Source organism: Symphalangus syndactylus, chromosome 6, assembly GCF_028878055.3.
Source record: "Symphalangus syndactylus isolate Jambi chromosome 6, NHGRI_mSymSyn1-v2.1_pri, whole genome shotgun sequence".
Taxonomy (NCBI): Eukaryota; Metazoa; Chordata; class Mammalia; order Primates; family Hylobatidae; genus Symphalangus; species Symphalangus syndactylus.
The window spans coordinates 119,952,864-119,971,775 of record NC_072428.2 but is presented as its reverse complement, the minus strand read 5'-3'; the positions used below and the strand labels follow the sequence as shown (position 1 = coordinate 119,971,775).

The window sequence follows — 18,912 nt, the reverse complement described above, 5'->3', positions numbered from 1 at the left end:
TATTTTGTTTAAAGAGGCAACAAAGAGACACTGGATTCATCTAAATAGAGTTAGTAAAAAATGGTTTACTGTCTTTGCTTTCAAACTGGAGGGGAAAAAAAATCTCTTCAAGTGTTCCAGTGAGTTTAATTCTTTTTTCTTTTTTTTTTTTTTTTTGAGACGGAGTCTTGCTCTGTCGCCCAGGCTGGAGTGCAGTGGCACGATCTCAGCTCACTACAACCTCTGCCTCCCACGTTCAAGCAATTCTCCTGCCTCAGCCTCCCGAGCAGCTGGGATTACAGGTGACCACCAACACACCCAGCTAACGTTTTTTGTATTTTTAGTAGAGACAGGGTTTCACCAGGTTGGCCAGGCTGGTCTTGAACTCCTGACTTCGTGATCCACCCACCTCAGCCTCCCAAAGTGCTGGGATTACAGGCCGCGCCCAGCCACAGTGAGTTTAATTCTATGAAGAGGCAACTGCTATTAGGAAAGAAAAGTGAAAGATACAGATCTGCTGCTAGAAGGCAACTAGAGAGAACCATGTGATGTTTGAGTGTTTAACACAGCACTTAAAATGAATGATCTTTCCATCCATCCATCCATCCATCCATCCATCCATCCATCATTCATCACCCATCCATCCATGCAAGCTTCCTTCCATCTATCCAATCAACATTCACTGGGCATCACTGTGGGGATGGCCCTGTGCCCTGTACTGAGGATATGTCTGTGAGAGAATGAGCCAAAGAATTCTAATATGCAAGTTAAGAAGGGAAATCAGGCTCAGCATGGTGGCTCACACCTGTAATCCCAACACTCTGGGAAGCCAAGGGCAGGCAGATCGCTTGAGCCTAGGGGTTTGAGAAGCAGCCTGGGCAACATGGTGCGACCTCATCTGTACAAAAAATTAGCCAGACGTGGTGGCACATGCCTGTATTCCCAGCTACTTGGGCGGATATCTGAGATGGGAGAATGCCTTGAGCCCAAGAGGCCAAGGTTGCAGTGAGCCATGATTATGTCACTGTACTCCAGCCTAGGTGACAGAGTGAGACCCTTTCTCAAAAAAAGGGAAATCAAAAAGTAACTGGACAGTAACTGTTTTGCCTGTAATATGAAATTTGGTTACAGTTGCTACCACTGGTTTCTTCTTCAAAGTGTTACTATCTTCCTAATGCAGAAAGACTAAAGTGTAAGAGGAAATGACATGGAAAAAATTCTATAGTTTAGAAGGAAATATTATTTCCTCACCAGAAGAACTTTTTTTACTATGGACCTTTCTTTACTACTTACCTGAGATGTAACATCCAACAGCCAGTTAGTTATTCTAACTGGGGCCAAAGGGTTTTCTTCATATTGCCAACACTCTGAAAGAGGTCAAATGTTAGCATGAAAGAATAAATATGCTTGAATACTAGAACCTCACCTCTCTTCTGGTAGATCACAGGATAGGTTGTTTGGTTTCAGTTGTGTCCACTCTCTGGTATTGAGATCTAACTTGTGCAGGTCTGTGCTGTAAATATAGCCGGTTGTACCTCCAAAGACATAAAGGGAGCCATTGATGATGGCCATAGCCTGGATAACAAGGAAAGGTGAATAAGACCGACTTGTTAACACTTGATTAAAGAATGTAACATTTACAATCTTTACACTTGATAAAAGAATGTATCAAACTTACCAGATACCTCCAAATCAGGTTTTATGAAATTCTCTTGTATTTTAATCTTTTAATGTATCAGACTCTTAAAAGAATAAAGATTTTAGAGAACCCAGAGATTATTTTAAGAACCTGGAAAACACCTTTAGAAAGGTGAAGCTTTACTCAACTGGAAAGCAAGTCCTACCTGCCAAGATGATTCTTAAGGGTCCTGGCCGATCAAATAATTTCTAGCTCATGGGCATAAGCATTTCCGTTGAAAGCTGCTTCTCTCTATAAGCAGTCTGAAGAAAAATGCTCTCAAGAAGCGGCAGATATGAAAATAAGCCACCACAATATGCTAAGTAGAAACCCTAATTAGCAGTTCAAGGAATCTGATGTTTTCCACTGGACTCTTTTCAATGAAAGTTTCAGCTATTGTTATGGCCACTTCTTAAGTTTAAATGCCTCCTGTGGAAGCAACAAAGTTATCCAGTATGTGCTCCTTTGAAGTTAAGCTCAGAAGCTGTTTATCAGTACTAATGCCAGCGAGTCAAGAAAGAAGTCAAAGCTTGGTTGTTTTAAGCTTAGACTCTCAAAGAGTCTCTGATGTATGGTGGGTTGCTCCCTATCTTTCTGGATATAACTTTTCAGATCTAAGGTTTGAAGCACTGGAACCTAAACTAATCTCTACATAATGTATGTTTTAGCTCAGATCCATGTAAAAGTTTCTTCACCAAGTGCTTTCTCATCTACGCAAGAATCACTCTAAAAATGACCAGGACCCAGACCATAGTGAAGCCCAATCTCTCACGGGGGGTGAGGGTGAGGGTGGAGGTGGAGGTGGGGTTCTAACATTTAAAGGAACTTCCATACAGGTCTATATCCTGACCTACATTGAATTAGAAACAGAAAGTGAAAAAAAAAAGAAAAGAAAGGAAGAGAAAAGAAAAGAACATGGCACATAACCAGATTTGCAAATTATAATTTTATATCAGAACTAAAAAATCAAGTACTAACCACAAAGAACTCTTCTCCATTAAAATAAAATGGCAACAATTACAAATATTCTAACACCATCCCCAGACTAGAAAAATATGAACAAATACACCATGACTGGCCACAGATTGGTACCTGTCCATATATACGACTGGGTTTCTTCCCCCGACAGCTGAGCAAAGCCCATCTCTTATACTTCACATTACACACATGGACGTCATTGCCGTTGCTCTCTCCAAATGGGATGCCCGTACCTCCAAACACTAACAGGTTGTTTCCATGCAGCACAACTGAGGAAGGAGAAGCACAAGTTCCATTCACAAATGGCTACCTGCAATTTGTTCCCACGTAAACCCAGAGTATCTGAGAAGCTACACATACCTGCTTTAATGATCTCATAAGATAGCTCAAACCACTGACATCTAACTAGTAGCTGAGCGTACCAAATCTGAAAATCTGAAATCTAATTCAAAATCCGAAACTTTTTGCGCACCAACAATGATGCTTAAAGGAAATGCTCACTGGAATATGTTGGATTTCAAAGTTTTGGATTTGGTATGCTAAGTACAATGCAAATATTAAAAAAAAAATTTGAAATGTGAAACACTTCTGGTCCCAAGCATTTCAGATAAGAGATACATAGCCTATACTACAAAGTTCTGCAGAAAAAGATCTAATTCCACTATATGGGCTCTATTACATAGTTCATTGCTAGGCATATATGACGTATTCAATACATATTTATGGAATTCACTAAATACTGTGTATAACAATATTGAGTTCTATGAACTACAGTCTACCCAGTATACCACTGCTGCTGAAGACAGTTCAAGCATGCAGCAAAGCAGAGAAAAATGAAGCATCATCTTTGCCTTAGCAAAGACCCAAGGGGACTCAGAATAAAGGGACTAAAGGGACATTCTGTTTTTGCCAGGAGAATGATTTCTAAATTTACAACTATGATTTCTGTCATTTTAATCCTGTATCAGATAAAACAAACACACCAATATCCTGCAGGTAACTTTGGTGTCCTTCCTCCTGTAGCTCTTTTGTTCCTGCCACCACACACACAAACATACACATGCACACTGTACACACGTATTCTCTTCACTCATACATATGCTCTTTCTCTCTCTCAAAATAGTGTTCCTATGTTATTTCAGTGGCTTTTTTTTTTCTTTTTTTAAGACGGAGTCTTGCTCTGTCTCCCAGGCTGGAGTGTAGTGGCATGATCTCAGCTCACTGCAACCTCCACCTCCTGGGTTCAAGTGATTCTTCTGCCTCAGCCTCCCTTGTAGCTGGGATTACAGGTGCCCACCACCACACCCAGCTAATTTTTGTATTTTTAGTAGAGATGGGGTTTCACCATGTTGGGCAGGCTGGTCTCGAACTCCTGACCTCAGGTGATCCACCTGCCTTGGCCTCCTAAAGTGCTGGGATTACAGGTGTGAGCCACCACGCCCAGCTGTTTTTTTTAAAACTCTTTTTTTGTTTGTTTGAGAGGCAGGGTCTTGCTCTGTCACCAAGCTGGAGTTCAGTGACACGATCACAGCTTACTGCAACCTTGACCTCCAGAACTCAGGTGATCCTCCTGCCTCAATTTCCCAAGTAGCTGGGACTACAGGTGTGTGCCACTATGCCTAGCTAACTTTTGTATTTTGTAGAGACAGGATTTTGCTATGTTGGCCAGGCTAGTCTTGAACTCCTGGGCTCAAGCAATCCACCCATGTCGGCCTCCCAAAGTGCTGGGATTATAGGGGTGAGGCACCACACCTAGCCTTTATTTATTATTTTTTTGAATCGGAGTCTTGCTGTGTTGCCTAGCTGGAGTGCAGTGGCATGAACATGGCTCACTGCAGCCTTGAACTCCTGGGCTTAAGTGATCCTCCCACCTCAGATGTCCAGGTAGCTGGGACTATATGTACAGGCCACTATGCCCAGCTAATTTTTTTTTTTTAAGAGACAGGGTCTCGCTACATTGCCCAGGCTGGTCTTGAACTCCTAGCCTCAAGTGATCCTCCCGCCTTGGCCTCCTAAATTGCTGGGATTACAGGCCTAGGCCACCACGCCAGCACTGATCAGTGATCTTTGATGTTACTATTGTTAACTGTTTTGAGGCGCCATGAACCACGCCCATATAAGACAGTGAACTTAATCAATAAATGCTGTGAGAGTTTTGACTGCACCAATCAGCCATTCCCTCATCTTTTTCCCTCTCCTCAGGCCTCCCTATTCCCTGAGACACAACAAGATTGAAATTAGGCCAGTGAATAACCTTACAATGGCCTCTGAGTATTCAAGTGAAAGGAAGAGTCTACCATATCTAACTTTAAATCAAAAGCTAGAATTGACTAAGCTTAGTGAGGAAGGCATGTGGAAAGCAAAGGCAGGCGAAAGCTAAGCCTCTTGCACCCAACAGTTAGCGAAATTGTGAATGCAAAGGAAAAGTTCTTGATGGAAATTAAAAGTACTACTCCAGTGAACACACGAATGATAAGGAAGCAAACCAGCCTTATTGCTGATATGCAGAAAGTTTAAGTGGTCTGGACAGAAGATCAACTACAACATTCCCTTTAGGCCAAAGCCTAATTCAGAGCAAGACCCTGACTCTCTTCGATTCTATGAAGGTGGGGAGAGGTAAGGAAGCTGCAGAAGAAATGTTGGAAGCTAGCAGAGGTTGGTTCAAGAGGTTTAAGGAAAGAAGCCATCTCCATAACATAAAAGTACAAAGGGAAGCAGCAAGTGCTGATGCAGACGCTACAGCAAGTTATCCAGAAGATCTAGCTAAGTGGCTACACTAAACAACAGATTTTTAATTTTTTTTATTTTTATTCTTTTGAAACAGAGTCTCACTCTTATTGCCCAGGCTGGAGTGCAGTGGGGCGATCTTGGCTTATTGCAACCCCTGCCTTCCCAGGTTCAAGCGATTCTCCTGCCTCAGCCTCCCAAGTAGCTGGGATTACTGGCACCTGCCACCATGCCCAGCTAATTTTTTGTTGTTGTTGTTGTATTTTTTGTAGAGACAGGGTTTCACCATGTTGGCCAGGCTGGGTCTCAAACTCCTGACCTCGTGATCCACTCGCCTCAGCCTCCCAAAGTGCTGGGATTACAGGTGTGAGCCACCATGCCCGGCCTCTTTTTCTTTTTTTTGAGACAAGGTCTTACTCTGTCACCCAGGCTGGAACGCAGTGGCATGATCACAGCTTCTGCAGCCTCAACCTCCTAGGCTCCAGCCATTCTCCCACCTCAGCCTCCCAAGTAGCTGGGAATACAGTCGTGCAACACCATGCCTGGTTAATTTTTGTATGTTTTGTAGAGAAAAGGTCTCACTATGTTGCCCAAGCTGGTCTTCAACTCCTGGGCTCCAGTGATCCTCCTGCCTCGGCCTCCCAAAGTGCTGGGATTACAGGCATGAGTCACTGTGCTCAGTGAAAGTGGTTTCTTGAGATAGAATCTACTCCTAGTGAAGATGCTGTGAACACTGTTGAAATGACAAGAAAGGATTTAGAATATCACTTAAACTTAGTTGATTAAGCAGTGGCAGGGTTTGAGAGGATTTGACTCCAATTTGGAAAGAAGTTCTACTCTGGGTAAAATGCTATCAAACAGCATTAAATGCTACAGAGAAATCTTTTGTGAAAGGAAGAGCCAATTGATGCAGCAAACTTCAACGTCATCTTAAGAAATTGCCACAATCACCCCAACCTTCAGCAACCACCACCCTGATAAGTCAGCTGCCACCAACATCGAGACAAAACCCTTCACCAGCAAAAAGATTACAACTCGCTGAAGGCTCAGATGGTTGTTAGCACTTTTTAGCAATAAAGTATTTTTAATTAAGGTATGTACTTTTTTAGAGATAATGCTATTGCACACTAAAGAGACTAGTGCATAGTGTAAACATAACTTTATATGCGCTAGGAAACCAAAAATGTTGCGTGACTCGCTTTATTTTGGTGGTTTGGAACTAAACCCAGGACATCTCTGAGGTATGCCTGTACTTTGCTCAATAGCTATTAACTGTCATCGTCATAAGCCCCATTTGTTGACCTTCTACTACATTTTGCCTAGCATATATGTGATACTTTATATTGAACCCTCTAAGATATTATTAATCCCATTTTACAAGTTAGGAAATTAAAGCTAAAACTCACCTGACAAGCTGAATTCAAACTCAGGACCCAAATAATCTGGAATCACCATGCTATGTTATTACCCTAGTAAAAAGCCTATCCACCCACAGGGCGAAAGCACATTATAGTGTTATAAATTATTAATGAGGAATATGGGACATTGAACCTGGCTTCTCAGACATTTCATAAAGTCAGGAGTTACGAACTGCTTGCACTCACGTGACATAGATGCCAATTCCCGGGGCATGTAGCCATCTGTGCCCATCTGGTGCCATACTCCTGTAGCAAAATGATACCTCCAGAGTTCCCTGAAGAGAGGATAGTCTTCATTATCAGGCCCTCCCGATTCATCATAATCTGGGTTATAACCTCCAAACACATATAGGTTGGTATTATCTGCCACGCAACGATGTCCACTTCGTGCTGGTGGAGGTCTGTGGCCTAGGAGAGAAGAGGACAGTTTTCCACAGGTGTCCTACCAGTTTAAAAGCACAAACAAAATTAGGTAACAACCATTTTAGTCTTAAAAGGGGATCAGGAAAGATTTATAACATGGATATACTTCTTATTTGTTTAGATTTATAACATGGATATACTTCCTAATAATACTTCTTATTCACATATACTACTTAAGATTTTAAGGAGCAAGTCTCTACTTCTATTTTTTATGACTACCTTCAGATTTTGATAACTGTAAAAAGCATGATAAATGCAAGAAAATGGCTGACAACTTGAAATTTTCAAGAAAAGAAGGAGGAAAGATTTAATAATCCAAAAGCTAACAGGACAAGTTCTCTTATTTCCTTAGAGGAGAAAAAAACACAGGCCAACTAAATTAAACTGTGAATATTAGAGAACTAAATAAATATAATCACGAATATGAATGAGTCATGTATAAATAAAAATACACACACATAAAATCTATGATTTTTCCACACGATATAATTATACACTTAAAATGAAAACTGGCTGTTAAGGAGTTACAGTAAAATTTTGACTTTAAATAACATCCCGGATATTATGGTGGTTAACAAAGAATCTCCTTATATTTACCTCAGAGAGCATCTTTCATCCTATTAAGAGCTTTACTAAGAAAAGCTATTTCTACAATTTAAATTTGAAAGTGTCCTGAAGTCTAAATTATATCAACTTTTTTTTTTTGAGACTGAGTCTCACTCTGTCACCCAGGCTGGAGTGCAGTGGCGCAAGCTCAGCTCATTGCAACCTCTACCTCCCAGGTTCAAGTGATTGTCCTGCCTCAGCCTCCCAAGTAGCTGGGATTATAGGTGCCCGCCACCATGCCCGGCCAATTTTGTGTTTTTAGTAGAGACAGGGTTTCTCCATGTTGGTCAGGCTGGTCTTGAACTCCTGACCTCAGGTGATCCGCCTGCCTTGGCCTCCCAACGTCCTGGGATTACAGGCATGAGCTACTGCGCCCGGCCTCAACTAGTTTCCTAAAAATTACTTCGAGGTTATTTTAGAGTTAAAAAAAAAAAAAAACTTTATTATAATTTCTGTTATCCTTAAAATGTTTATACCAATCTATACAAACCCTTGCCTAACTTCAGAACCAAAGGTGCTTAAATACATACTGGATGGAATGAGCAGCTACTATAGTTGTGACCCTTAAGATGAACGTACTTTTTTATGTTGGTAATAGAAACTAGTATAAAGTTAATATTTAGGACAACACTAGACACCTAATAAACATGTTATACATTTATTACCAACCTAATACAGGCCTTCTATATTTAATTTTTAAAATCAAAATCCCACTTTCTAAGGTTATATTTTTAAACAAGAGCTGAAATTGTGCACAGATTGAGAGCAACAAAGAACAGTGAATCACTGAGTCACTCACGTCCAACCTGTTAGTCGTGTTTGAAAGTTTTTGATGGTTCCTCACCACTCAAGTACCAAGTCCCCTGCCCAACATGTTAGAGCTTTTCTCCTACTAACCTTGTCCTACTGTCAATTTCTCACACTTCTCTCTGCTTGGAAAGCCCAGAGTTCCTCCCTTACACCTTGGCCTAGTCTACCTACCTACCTACCCATCAATCCCTACCTGTGGAAATACCTAAGTCTAGTGCACACCACCCTTTTCATCAAATGAACCCTTCCAGTTCAGTACCATACTACTCATATATTAGTGTATACATGTACAATTAATAAGATCACACCTTAACTATGTAAATACCTGAATATCAGGCAAACTATAATCAGCTGGCAAATTTACTAAGCTATGATTTACTTTAAATGAAGAACTCAATTTCTCTTTTCAGGACTCTTGAAACAGAAAGTGTGGTATGGAGGAAAAAATAAGAGCTCCTATAAATGTCTAAGTTTGAATCCAAGTTCTTTCTAATTGCTACTTTGAGCAAGTCACTGACCCTCACTTAGTCTCAGCTTCCTCATTTGCATATTGGGATATTATTACTGCACTTCAAAGATTTGTTAGATTTGTCATGTTGAAATGTTTATTGGCTTATACATGTAACTTTCTAGGAGGCTGTGAGCTATTTGAGTGAAAAGGAATACATTTGTATTTACCTTTCTATAACCAAGCCTTGGGCACACAGCAAACACTAAACAAACGGGGAATCAACTTATTTGGCATTTAATTTTCTCTACGCATTTTGTCAGTTTGTTTTTCTCTTCCAAATAGATTACAAGCTCCTCAAGGGCAAAGGTCATGTATAATAATTATCCCGTATCACCCACAACACCTAAAACAGTTGGAGATCCATAACAGGTACTAAAAGTTTGGTTGACTTTAACGTTAGGCCAAAGTAAACAGTGACAGGGAAGATTAAAACAGTGTCTAACTCTCAGTGGACTTTGGTATTATTACGCCTAACAGATACATGGTTTAGGGAACGGGTGTTGGATTATGCAATGTTCTTCTCAAGACACAAATGCTTATTTCTAAGAATTAGCAAGACAAATTTAAAGAAGAAATCTAACAGAATTGCTATGGTCAGCAGACAGGAACTCTAAAAATCTGTGTCATTTGCTGTATTACCTGAAGCCAACAGATAATTTTTAAAGCTGCTTTTGGGCAAATATGAAAAGAAATGCAGTCTATTCTACATTTTCTCTAAATGGCTGTACAGCAGGGAAGGTGATGTTATAAGTTTATTGCCAACTATCTCTGTGACAAATACAATTCACATGGATTACACAGTTGAGGGGTCTGTGAAAAGATGGTTTTGTATTTCTCTACTCACTCATTCAGGTCAAAAATATTGGGCCAGGCATGGTGGCTCACACCTGTAATCCAAGCACTTTGGGAGGCCAAGGCAGGTGGATGACCTGAGGTCAGGATTTTGAGACCAGCCTGGTCAACATGGTGAAACCCTGTCTCTACTAAAAATACGAAAACTAGCCAGATGTGGTGGCAGGCAGGTGTAATCCCAGCTACTCGGAAGGCTGAGGCAGGAGAATTGCTTGAACCTGGGAGGCGGAGGTTGCAGTGAGCTGAGATCGTGCCACTGCACTCCAGCCTGGGTAACAAGAGCGAAACTCCGTCTCAAAAAAAAAAAAAGTTATTATTGGATGCTGGCTATGTACTAAGTACCATGTGCTGTGCTAGGTGCTGGGGATACAGTGATAAGGCAATGACTACCTCTGTCCTCGGGAGCTTACAGTCGCTTACAGTCCAGACTGCACAGCCCACGTCAGTAGCCATGAGCCCTAACACATGGCTCCTGAGCACTTGAAATGTGGGTGGTCCAAACTGAGCTGTGCTTTACGTGTAAAATACTCACTGGATTTCAAAGACTTAGTACCCAAAAATGAATGTAAAATTATTAGTTTTCATACTGATTGTATGTTGAAATGATATTTTTAATATACTGGGTTAAATAAAAATATTAAAATTAACGTTACCTGTCTGTTTTACTTTTTTAAATGTGGGTACTGGAAAAATTTTAATTTTGTGGTTCACCTATTTCTGACACAGTGCTGATCCAGCCCAACTGTTGGCTTCTGTTAATAATTTCACGATCTCTGCAAATCACACTTTTGGGTAAAGAGTATCTAATCAATATTTGATAAATATTAAATATCCTGTCAAGGAATCTCATAGCTGAGAGTAAAAAGGCAACTCCTCTTTCTCTCTCACCAGTAACTACAGATTTCTTTCTCATAATTATAACCCAAGAGTGACTAACATATTAAAAAGCCATTCCATTTTGGATAAACCATGAGAATTTGTCTGTCTGGGTTAATGCCACGGAGACTACGCATCAATTTTTATTAGGTGAAATATAGCATAGGCTCCTCAACCTTGACAAAACTGAAATTGTGTTTCAGGGTCTAAAGTAGCTCTCTAAATCCTCCCCCAAATTCTCCATGTGCAAATCCCATTTTCCTAAAAATTACTTGCTGCTAATAAAATCTACCATAGAATTGGTTTACCTGATTCAGGAACTCCCACTGGAAAATGTAAGAGCAAAAAATTAAAACAGAACCTGTATTCACAGGTGAACACTTAATATCCAGAAGGGAACATGAAGCTAAAGGATTATGTCCCTGTGATGTCTGACCCATCCTCTCTTCCATGTCACAAGGACTTGCTCTTTACCCAGGGAACAAGCAGGAACTTATGGTAACCAGGGAAACGGGTTTTAGTTTCTAGCCCAAAGGCAGAAAGAAGCTAGCTGTCTGAGGTGTGACAGAAGGTTGTTTCCAATGTTTTCACTATTACAAATAATATTGTAACAAAGTTTCCTCTACATATATTTGTATGCAAATGTATGAGAATTTCTGGAGGTAGAATTTCTAGGTCAAAGGAATATGCATTTAAAATTTTTATAGAAAAAATACAAAATACAAAACAAAAATTTTTTAATAGACACGATACTGTTATAGGGCCATACTGCTCTCCAAACAGAATGGACCAATTTCTACTCCCAGCAATGTTATGCGAGTGCCTACTTCTTCATGCTTTCTTTAACCTTCTCAAATTTGTGCCAATCTGATGGGTACAAATTGGTGTCACGTTAATTTGCATTTCCCTTATTTTACTAGTTCACATGTTTATTGGCCCATTTGTATTTCTTCTTTTTGGAACTGCCGGATCATCTCCTTTGCCTGCTTTTTAGATCTATTAGGTTTTCTCACCATTGTGTAATTTTTTTTTCTTTTTCCTTTGAGACAGGGTCTTACTCTGTCGCTCAGGCTGAGTGAGATCCCGTAGTAGCATAATCACAGTGCACTGCAGCTTCAACCTCTCTTCCTGAAGTGATCCTCCCACCTCAGCATCTAAAGTAGCTGGGACTATAGGCATGAGCCACCACACCTAGCTACTTTTTTTACTTTTTTTTGTAGAGATGAGGTATCATTATGTTGCCCAGGCTGGTCTTGAACTTCTAATCTAAGTTCAAATGATCCTCCTACCCCAGCCATCCAAAGTGCTGGGATCACAGGCATAAGCCACCTTGCCCAGCCCCAAATTCTTTATTTATATGTATTTCTTCCAGCCTGCTCCTTGTCTTTTGTTTATGGCATCTATTAACATACAGAGATTTTGAGTCTCTCAATTTTGTCTTTTACAGCTCCCTTGTTCTATATTTCATTCACCTCTGCATCATTATAAAATGATTAAGATATTCTCATTTATTTCAAATAATTTCATGTTTTAATTTTTTATATTCAGAATTTGAATACATCTGAATTTATATTTTTGTGTGTTGTATAAGGTAGGGCTCTAATTTTTCCTCCCAAAATAAACAGGCTACTGTCCCCAAACCACTTAAAGAAAGCCACCCCTCCTATACTTATTTGAAATGCCACCTTTATCATATACTAAATCGACATGTTCTAGAGTAGAATTAGGAAAATCCCAATATTCAGGTCTAATCCCCTTGGACACAAAATTTATTCTCTTTAAGAATATATGAATGTAAATATATATAAACAATATGTAAATATATAAAAGAACATCACAGAAGCTTAAATGCAAAAGCTTGTAAATAAAGTAGTACATAACATTTACTGCTTAATAAGTACATTACTTACAAGATGTAGCCACCTCCAGATGTGCTAATGAACATTTGTGGTAAGGCCATTTAAAAAAAAACTTATTGTTAAAAGTATTCATTAGTTATAAATATCAAACAGCCTAAATGATTAATCTATTTAACTGGTTACTTCTTTCCAAATATAAAGGCCACAATTACCTCTACCACAAAAGACAGGTCCTCTGTTGGACCTAGAAGCCTCAAGGAAAGCCAAGGAAGTTTGATCCAGTTAGCTCTCCCATATCCCCCAAACGGCAGGTAGAACTTTTTACTACTCCCAGAGCCCAAGTTGCTCAGACCAAAGCAATCCATTCACACCAGCTCACAATATTACTTCTTGGTTATATAAGCATATCCTACCACAGGGCCTCCCAAAGTGCTGGGATTACAGGTGTGAGTCACCATGCCTGGCCCTCATTACCACCTTGTTTTAATTATTGTAGCTTTGAACTATCTTTCAATATTTAGAACAAATTCCCTTTTGTATTACTTTTTCCCAAAAACTTCTAGCTATTTTTCTCCATTTACTTTTGCAATGAATTTTAGAATGAGTTTGTTAAGTCTATAAAAAGTCCCATGGACAGACAGCATCTTATCCAGGTGATCAAAACTAACATCACCAGTAATGGGACAAATCAATCAACATTATGTGCAATGAGATGATTACAATATTATTTCAGTGGTAGTCCTGCCAAAAACATATAAGCTGAATGTAACTATGAGAAAATGGGGAGAAACCCAAACAAAGGGACATTTTACAATATACCTAGTCTGCAACTGTTCAAAAATATCAATGTCAAAAAGACAAAGGCTGAGAAACTGTTCAACACTGCAGGAGGCTAAAGATACATGACAACAGAATGAAACACGCAATCTCAGATTTTCTACTGCTATTAAAGAAGGTTATTGGCCCAGCACAGTGGCTCATGCCTGTAATCCCAGCACTTTGGGAGGCCAAGGCGGGCAAGTCGCCTGAGGTCAGGAGTTCGAGCCCAGCCTGACTAACATAGTGAAACCCTATCTCTACTAAAAATACAAAAATTAGCCAGGCGTGGTGGTGGGCGCCTGTGATCCCAGCTACTCAGGAGGCTGAGGCATGAGAATCGCTTGAAACTGAGAGGTGGAAGTTGCAATGAGTCGAGATTGCACCACTGCACTCCAGCCTGGGCGACAGAGCGAGACTCCGTCTCAAAACAAACAAACAAAAAGAACATTATTAGGATAGTGGCAAAATAATAATGGCAAATCTGAAACAAGGTCTGTAACTTATATACTAGTATTAATTTTACCCATTATTTATAGAATTAATAATCAGTGTTGATGCCTAATTTTGATACAGGTTCTGCAGTTATGGAAGAGAATGTCTGTTTTTCAGGAGCAAACACTTTGGTACATAGACATAAAGAGATATGGCAAAATAGTGAAACACTATCTCTACCGACCCCGCCAAAAAAAATTATCCGGGCATGGTGGTGCATTCCTGTAGTCCCAGCTACATGGGTGGCTGAGGTGGGCTGGAGGATCACTTGAGTGCAGTAAGCTATGATTGCACCCCTGCACTTCAGCCTGGGTGATAGAACAAAACTTCATCTCTAAAACAAATTTAATTTAAAAAAATTTTTTTTAAAAAGACATGCTGGGCTCAGTGGCTCACATCTGTAATCCCAGCACTGTGGGAGGCCAAGGCGGGTGGATCACTTGAGCTTAGGAGTTCGAGACTAGCCTGGTCAACATGGTGAAACCCTGATCCTATTAAAAAAATACAGGGCGTGGTGGCGCACACCTGCAGTCCCAGCTACTTGGGAGGCTGAGGCAGAAGAATCACTTGGACCTGGAAGGTGGAGGCTGCAGTGAGCTGAGATTGCGCCGTTGCACTCCAGCCTGGGCGACAGGGTGAGACCCTGTCTCAAACAAAAAAGAGAGAGAGAGCAAGACATCATGTCTGCAATTTTCAAATGGTTGAAACAGAAAAATATGTATGTACGTATTGTGTATAAAGGGGGGAAGGGAGAGAAGAGAGGGAGCAGGATAAAGTAAAAGAGAAAATAACATTTGGGGAATCTGGGTAAAGGATACAGGAGAAATTTTTTTCCTTTTTCTTTTTTTTTTTTTTTTTTGAGATGGGGTCTTGCTCTGTCGCCCAGGCTGGAGTGCAATGGCGCAATTTCGGCTCACTGCAACCCCCACCTCCCGAGCTCAAGCGATCCTTCCACCTCAGCATCCTGATGAGTGCTAGGACCTCAGGCGCACACCACCACGCCCAGCTATTTTTTCTGTATTTTTGGTAGAGACGGCGTTTCGCCTCATTGCCCAGGCTGGTCTTGAGGCTAACTCCTGAGCTTAAGGCATCCACCCGCCTCGGCCTCCCAAAGTGCTGGGATTACAGGCGTGAGCCACCGCGCCCGGCCAGGATACAGGAGAATTTCTACCATTTTTGCAATTTTTCTGTTAAACCGGAAGTTCTATGGGAATTAAAATTCAATTTTTAAAAAGTCCCTTGAGGATTTTATCTGGGATAGCCCATTAAGGGACATAATCCCTAGCCATTTATTCTTGTCTTTTTTGATGTCCGTGAGTATAGTTTCTTTTTTCTTTTGAGACGAGTCTCGCTCTGTCGCCCAGGCTGGTGCACAGTGGCGTGATCTCGGCTCACTGCAACTTCCGCCTCCGGGTTCAGGCGATTCTGCCACCTCACCGTCTGGAGTAGCTGGGACTACAGGCGCACACGATCTCAACCAGCTAGTTTTTTTTTTTTTTTTTTTTCCGTGGAGGGGTTTTTTTTGTTTTGTTTTGGAGACGGAGTCTTGCTCTGTCCCCCAGGCTGGGGTGCAGTTGCGCAATCTCACCTCACTACAACCTCCGCCTCCCCGGTTCTAGCCATTCTCCAGCCTCAGCCTCCAGAGTAGCTAGGACTACAGGTACGGGCCACTGTGTCTGGCTTTTTTTTTTTTTTTTGAGACGGAGTCTCACTCTGTCGCCCAGGCTGCAGTGCAGTGGCGCGATCTTGGCTCACTGCAACCTCCGCCTCCTGGGTTCGAGCAATTCTCCTGCCTCAGCCTCCCGAGTAGCTGGGATTACAGGCATGCGACACGACGCCCGGCTGTTTGTATTTTTAGTAGAGACTGGGTTTCGTCATGTTGGCCACGCTGGTCTTGAACTCCTGACCCCAGGTGATCCGCCCACCTCGGCCTCCCAAAGCGCTGGGATTACAGGCATGAACCATGGCACCTGGTCGCCCAGCTAGTTTTGTATTTCGTCAACAGTTTGTTTTATTTTTTTTATTTCTAAGTACTTCATAAATTTCCATACAATTGTAACTAGATACCTCTTTTATTTTCTAATTGGTTGTTGTTAATATATAGGAAGGTGGTTTATTTTTGCAAGTTTAAATTTTGTCCAGCCAATTTTCTGAACTCTAGTATTAGTTATCATGAATTATCTTGAATTTTACAGGTAGACAATCAGATCATGTTATTAATGCCAACTTTAACTCTTCCTTCCCAATATGTGTACTTCTCTTTTTTCTTTTTTTGTTCTTGGTCTTCTACTGTATTGGCTGAAAACTCCAGAACAAGGTTGAATAGTGGAGATGGCAGTGGACATCTTTGTCTTGTTTTTTTACTTTAATAAGGATACTGGTAAGGTTTTGCCACTATGTATGTTTGCTATTGGTTTCTTATCAATAAATGATACATCATATGTGATATTTACTACTGGTTTCTTATAGTATTCTGTCATAAAATAAATCTTCTTTTATCCCTGGAAGCGTAAGAATGTTTTCCCTTACCAGGAATGGATGTGGGGTTTATTTGTTTATGTATTTTTGAGACAGGGTCTTGCCCTATTGCCCAGGCTGGAATGTAGCAGTGTAATCACTGCTCACTGCAGTCTTGACCTCCCAGGTTCAAGCAATCCTCTCATCTCAGCCTCCCAAGTAGCTGGGACCACAGGTGTGTGCCACCATGCCCAGCTAATTTTTAATTTTTTTTTAGAGACAGAGTGTTGCCCAGGCTGGTCTCCAACTTTTGGGCTCAAGAGATCCTCCCACCTCAGCCTCCCAAAGTGCTGGGATTACAGGCATGAGCCACTGTGCACCCAACACAAAGTTTGTATTCAAATGTAACATACAGAAAAGCACATATGTCATAAGGGTACTGGATGCATTGTAACAAAATGAACACATTAAATATCAAATTTTATTAAATGCTTTGTTTAATACAGCAAAGTCACATTTTTTCTTTAAGCCTATTAAAGTAGCAAACTAAATGCACTCCACAAATAAGGTCCATTTGATCTTGATTTCTTCTTATTTAGATTTGTCCCTGCAATCTTATGTATTTTTTATTTACCACTTTTTCTTGCTTTATTTTCCCACTTTTCTGATTTTATTGAAATAAGCTTTCTTTTTTCCCCTACAAAGATCTGTATCTTATTACCCCTAATACTTTCTGAAAAATAAACTTTCATTTTTTTTTTGAGACGGAGTCTCGCTCTGTTGCCCAGGCTGGAGTGCAGTGGCGCAATCTCGGCTCACTCTAAGCTCCGCCTCCCGGATTCACGCCATTCTCCTGCCTCAGCCTCTCCGAGTAGCTGGGACTACAGGCGCCCGCCAGCACGCCCGGCTAATTTTTTGTATTTTTAGTAGAGACGGGGTTTCACCGTGGTCTTGATCTCCTGACCTCGTGATTCGCCCGCCTCGGCCTCCCAAAGTGCTGGGATTACAAGCGTGAGCCACCGCACCTGGCCAACTTTCATTTTTTTAACACTCTTCAGAAAGAACCACATCTGAAAGGACTCGCCTGTTAATGGTGGTTGAGTGAAGATGTGAGGCAGGATCTTTGCTTTTTAAATTTAATTCCTTTTATTGTTAAATATGGCATGCATTAGAATTTACATAAATATAAATGTACAAATTATTATTATTATTTAATTAATTTATTTATTTTGAGACGGAGTTTCGCCCTTTTTGCCCAGGCTGGAGTGCAATGGTGTGATCTTGGCTCACCGCCTCCGCCTCCCGGGTTCAAGCGATTCTCCTGCCTCAGCCTCCCAAGTAGCCGGGATTACAGGCATACGCCACCACACCCAGCTAATTTTGTATTTTTAGTAGAGGCAGGATTTCACCGTGTTGGTCAGGCTAGTCTCAAACTCCTGAACTCAGGTGATCCACCCACCTCGGCTTCCCAAAGTGCTGGGATTATAGGCGTGAGCCACTGCGCCCGGCCTTAAATGTACAAATTATTAGAACGAGAACACGTAACCACCATCCAGCTCAAGAAACACAATACTGCATAAAGAGCTTAACAAATTATTAAAATAGGAACATATAATCATCATCCAGGTCAAGAAACAGAATACTGCCAGCACCCAGAAACCCTCTGACTGCCTGTCTTGATCACACCCTCCAACCTCCCTTCACTTCTAGAGTATCCTACTTCCTGATTTTTAGGGCAATCATAAAAAATCTGTTGTCTTTTTATAGCTTTATTATACCTAGGTATGCATCTCTAAACAATACTGTTTATTTTGGCCTAGTTTTAAAGTGTATTTGAATATAATAATATAGTATATTTTCTTTCCGGGCTCTTTTATTCACAATTAAGTTTTTGAGATTCAACCCTGTTCTAGGGGAACAGTGGTGATCTGTTCATTTCCCTTGCCAAATATTAATTACTTGTATGAATATATATCATAATTTATTTATCCAGTCTAAGTTGTGTGAAGAGGCATTTTGGGTTGTTTCAAATTTGTGGTTCTTAATGTTGCTACAAACATTTTTGCACATGTTGCAAGTGCGTGTTGCAAGGGCTCGCATTTCTGTTGGCTATAAATCTAAACATGGAATTTCTGAATCTTAATGTATGCAAATCTTCACCTTCATTTGGTAAACCCAAAATGCTTTTCAAAATGGTTGTACCAATTTACATATCCAAGGGCAGCATGTGAGAATTCCTATTGTTCCACATCCTTGCCAATATTTGGTATTGCCATTGTCAGTCTTTTTAATTTAGCAATTCCTGTGAGTTTGTAGAGCTCTCGTGGTTTTAATATTCATTTCTCTCATTACAATGAGGGTGAGCACCTTTTCATGTTTATTGGCCATTTGAATTTTTCTTTTGGGTAATGCCTGCTGATATGGTTT

General features: G+C 40.6%; 1 protein-coding gene across 3 annotated transcripts in view; it reads right to left on the bottom strand.

Annotated features, from left to right (window-relative positions):
- KLHDC10 (kelch domain containing 10) overlaps window positions 1-18,912 on the bottom strand; it is a 65,446-nt gene that overhangs the window by 13,102 nt on the left and 33,432 nt on the right. For all 3 annotated transcript variants that reach the window (XM_055284000.1, XM_055284002.2, XM_063641631.1), the window contains 3 exons: window positions 6,967-7,188; window positions 2,750-2,904; window positions 1,406-1,554 (listed from right to left, as the gene is read on the bottom strand). In XM_055284000.1, the coding sequence (XP_055139975.1) occupies window positions 1,406-1,554; window positions 2,750-2,904; window positions 6,967-7,188 (526 nt within the window). The remainder of the gene's footprint in view (window positions 1-1,405; window positions 1,555-2,749; window positions 2,905-6,966; window positions 7,189-18,912) is intronic.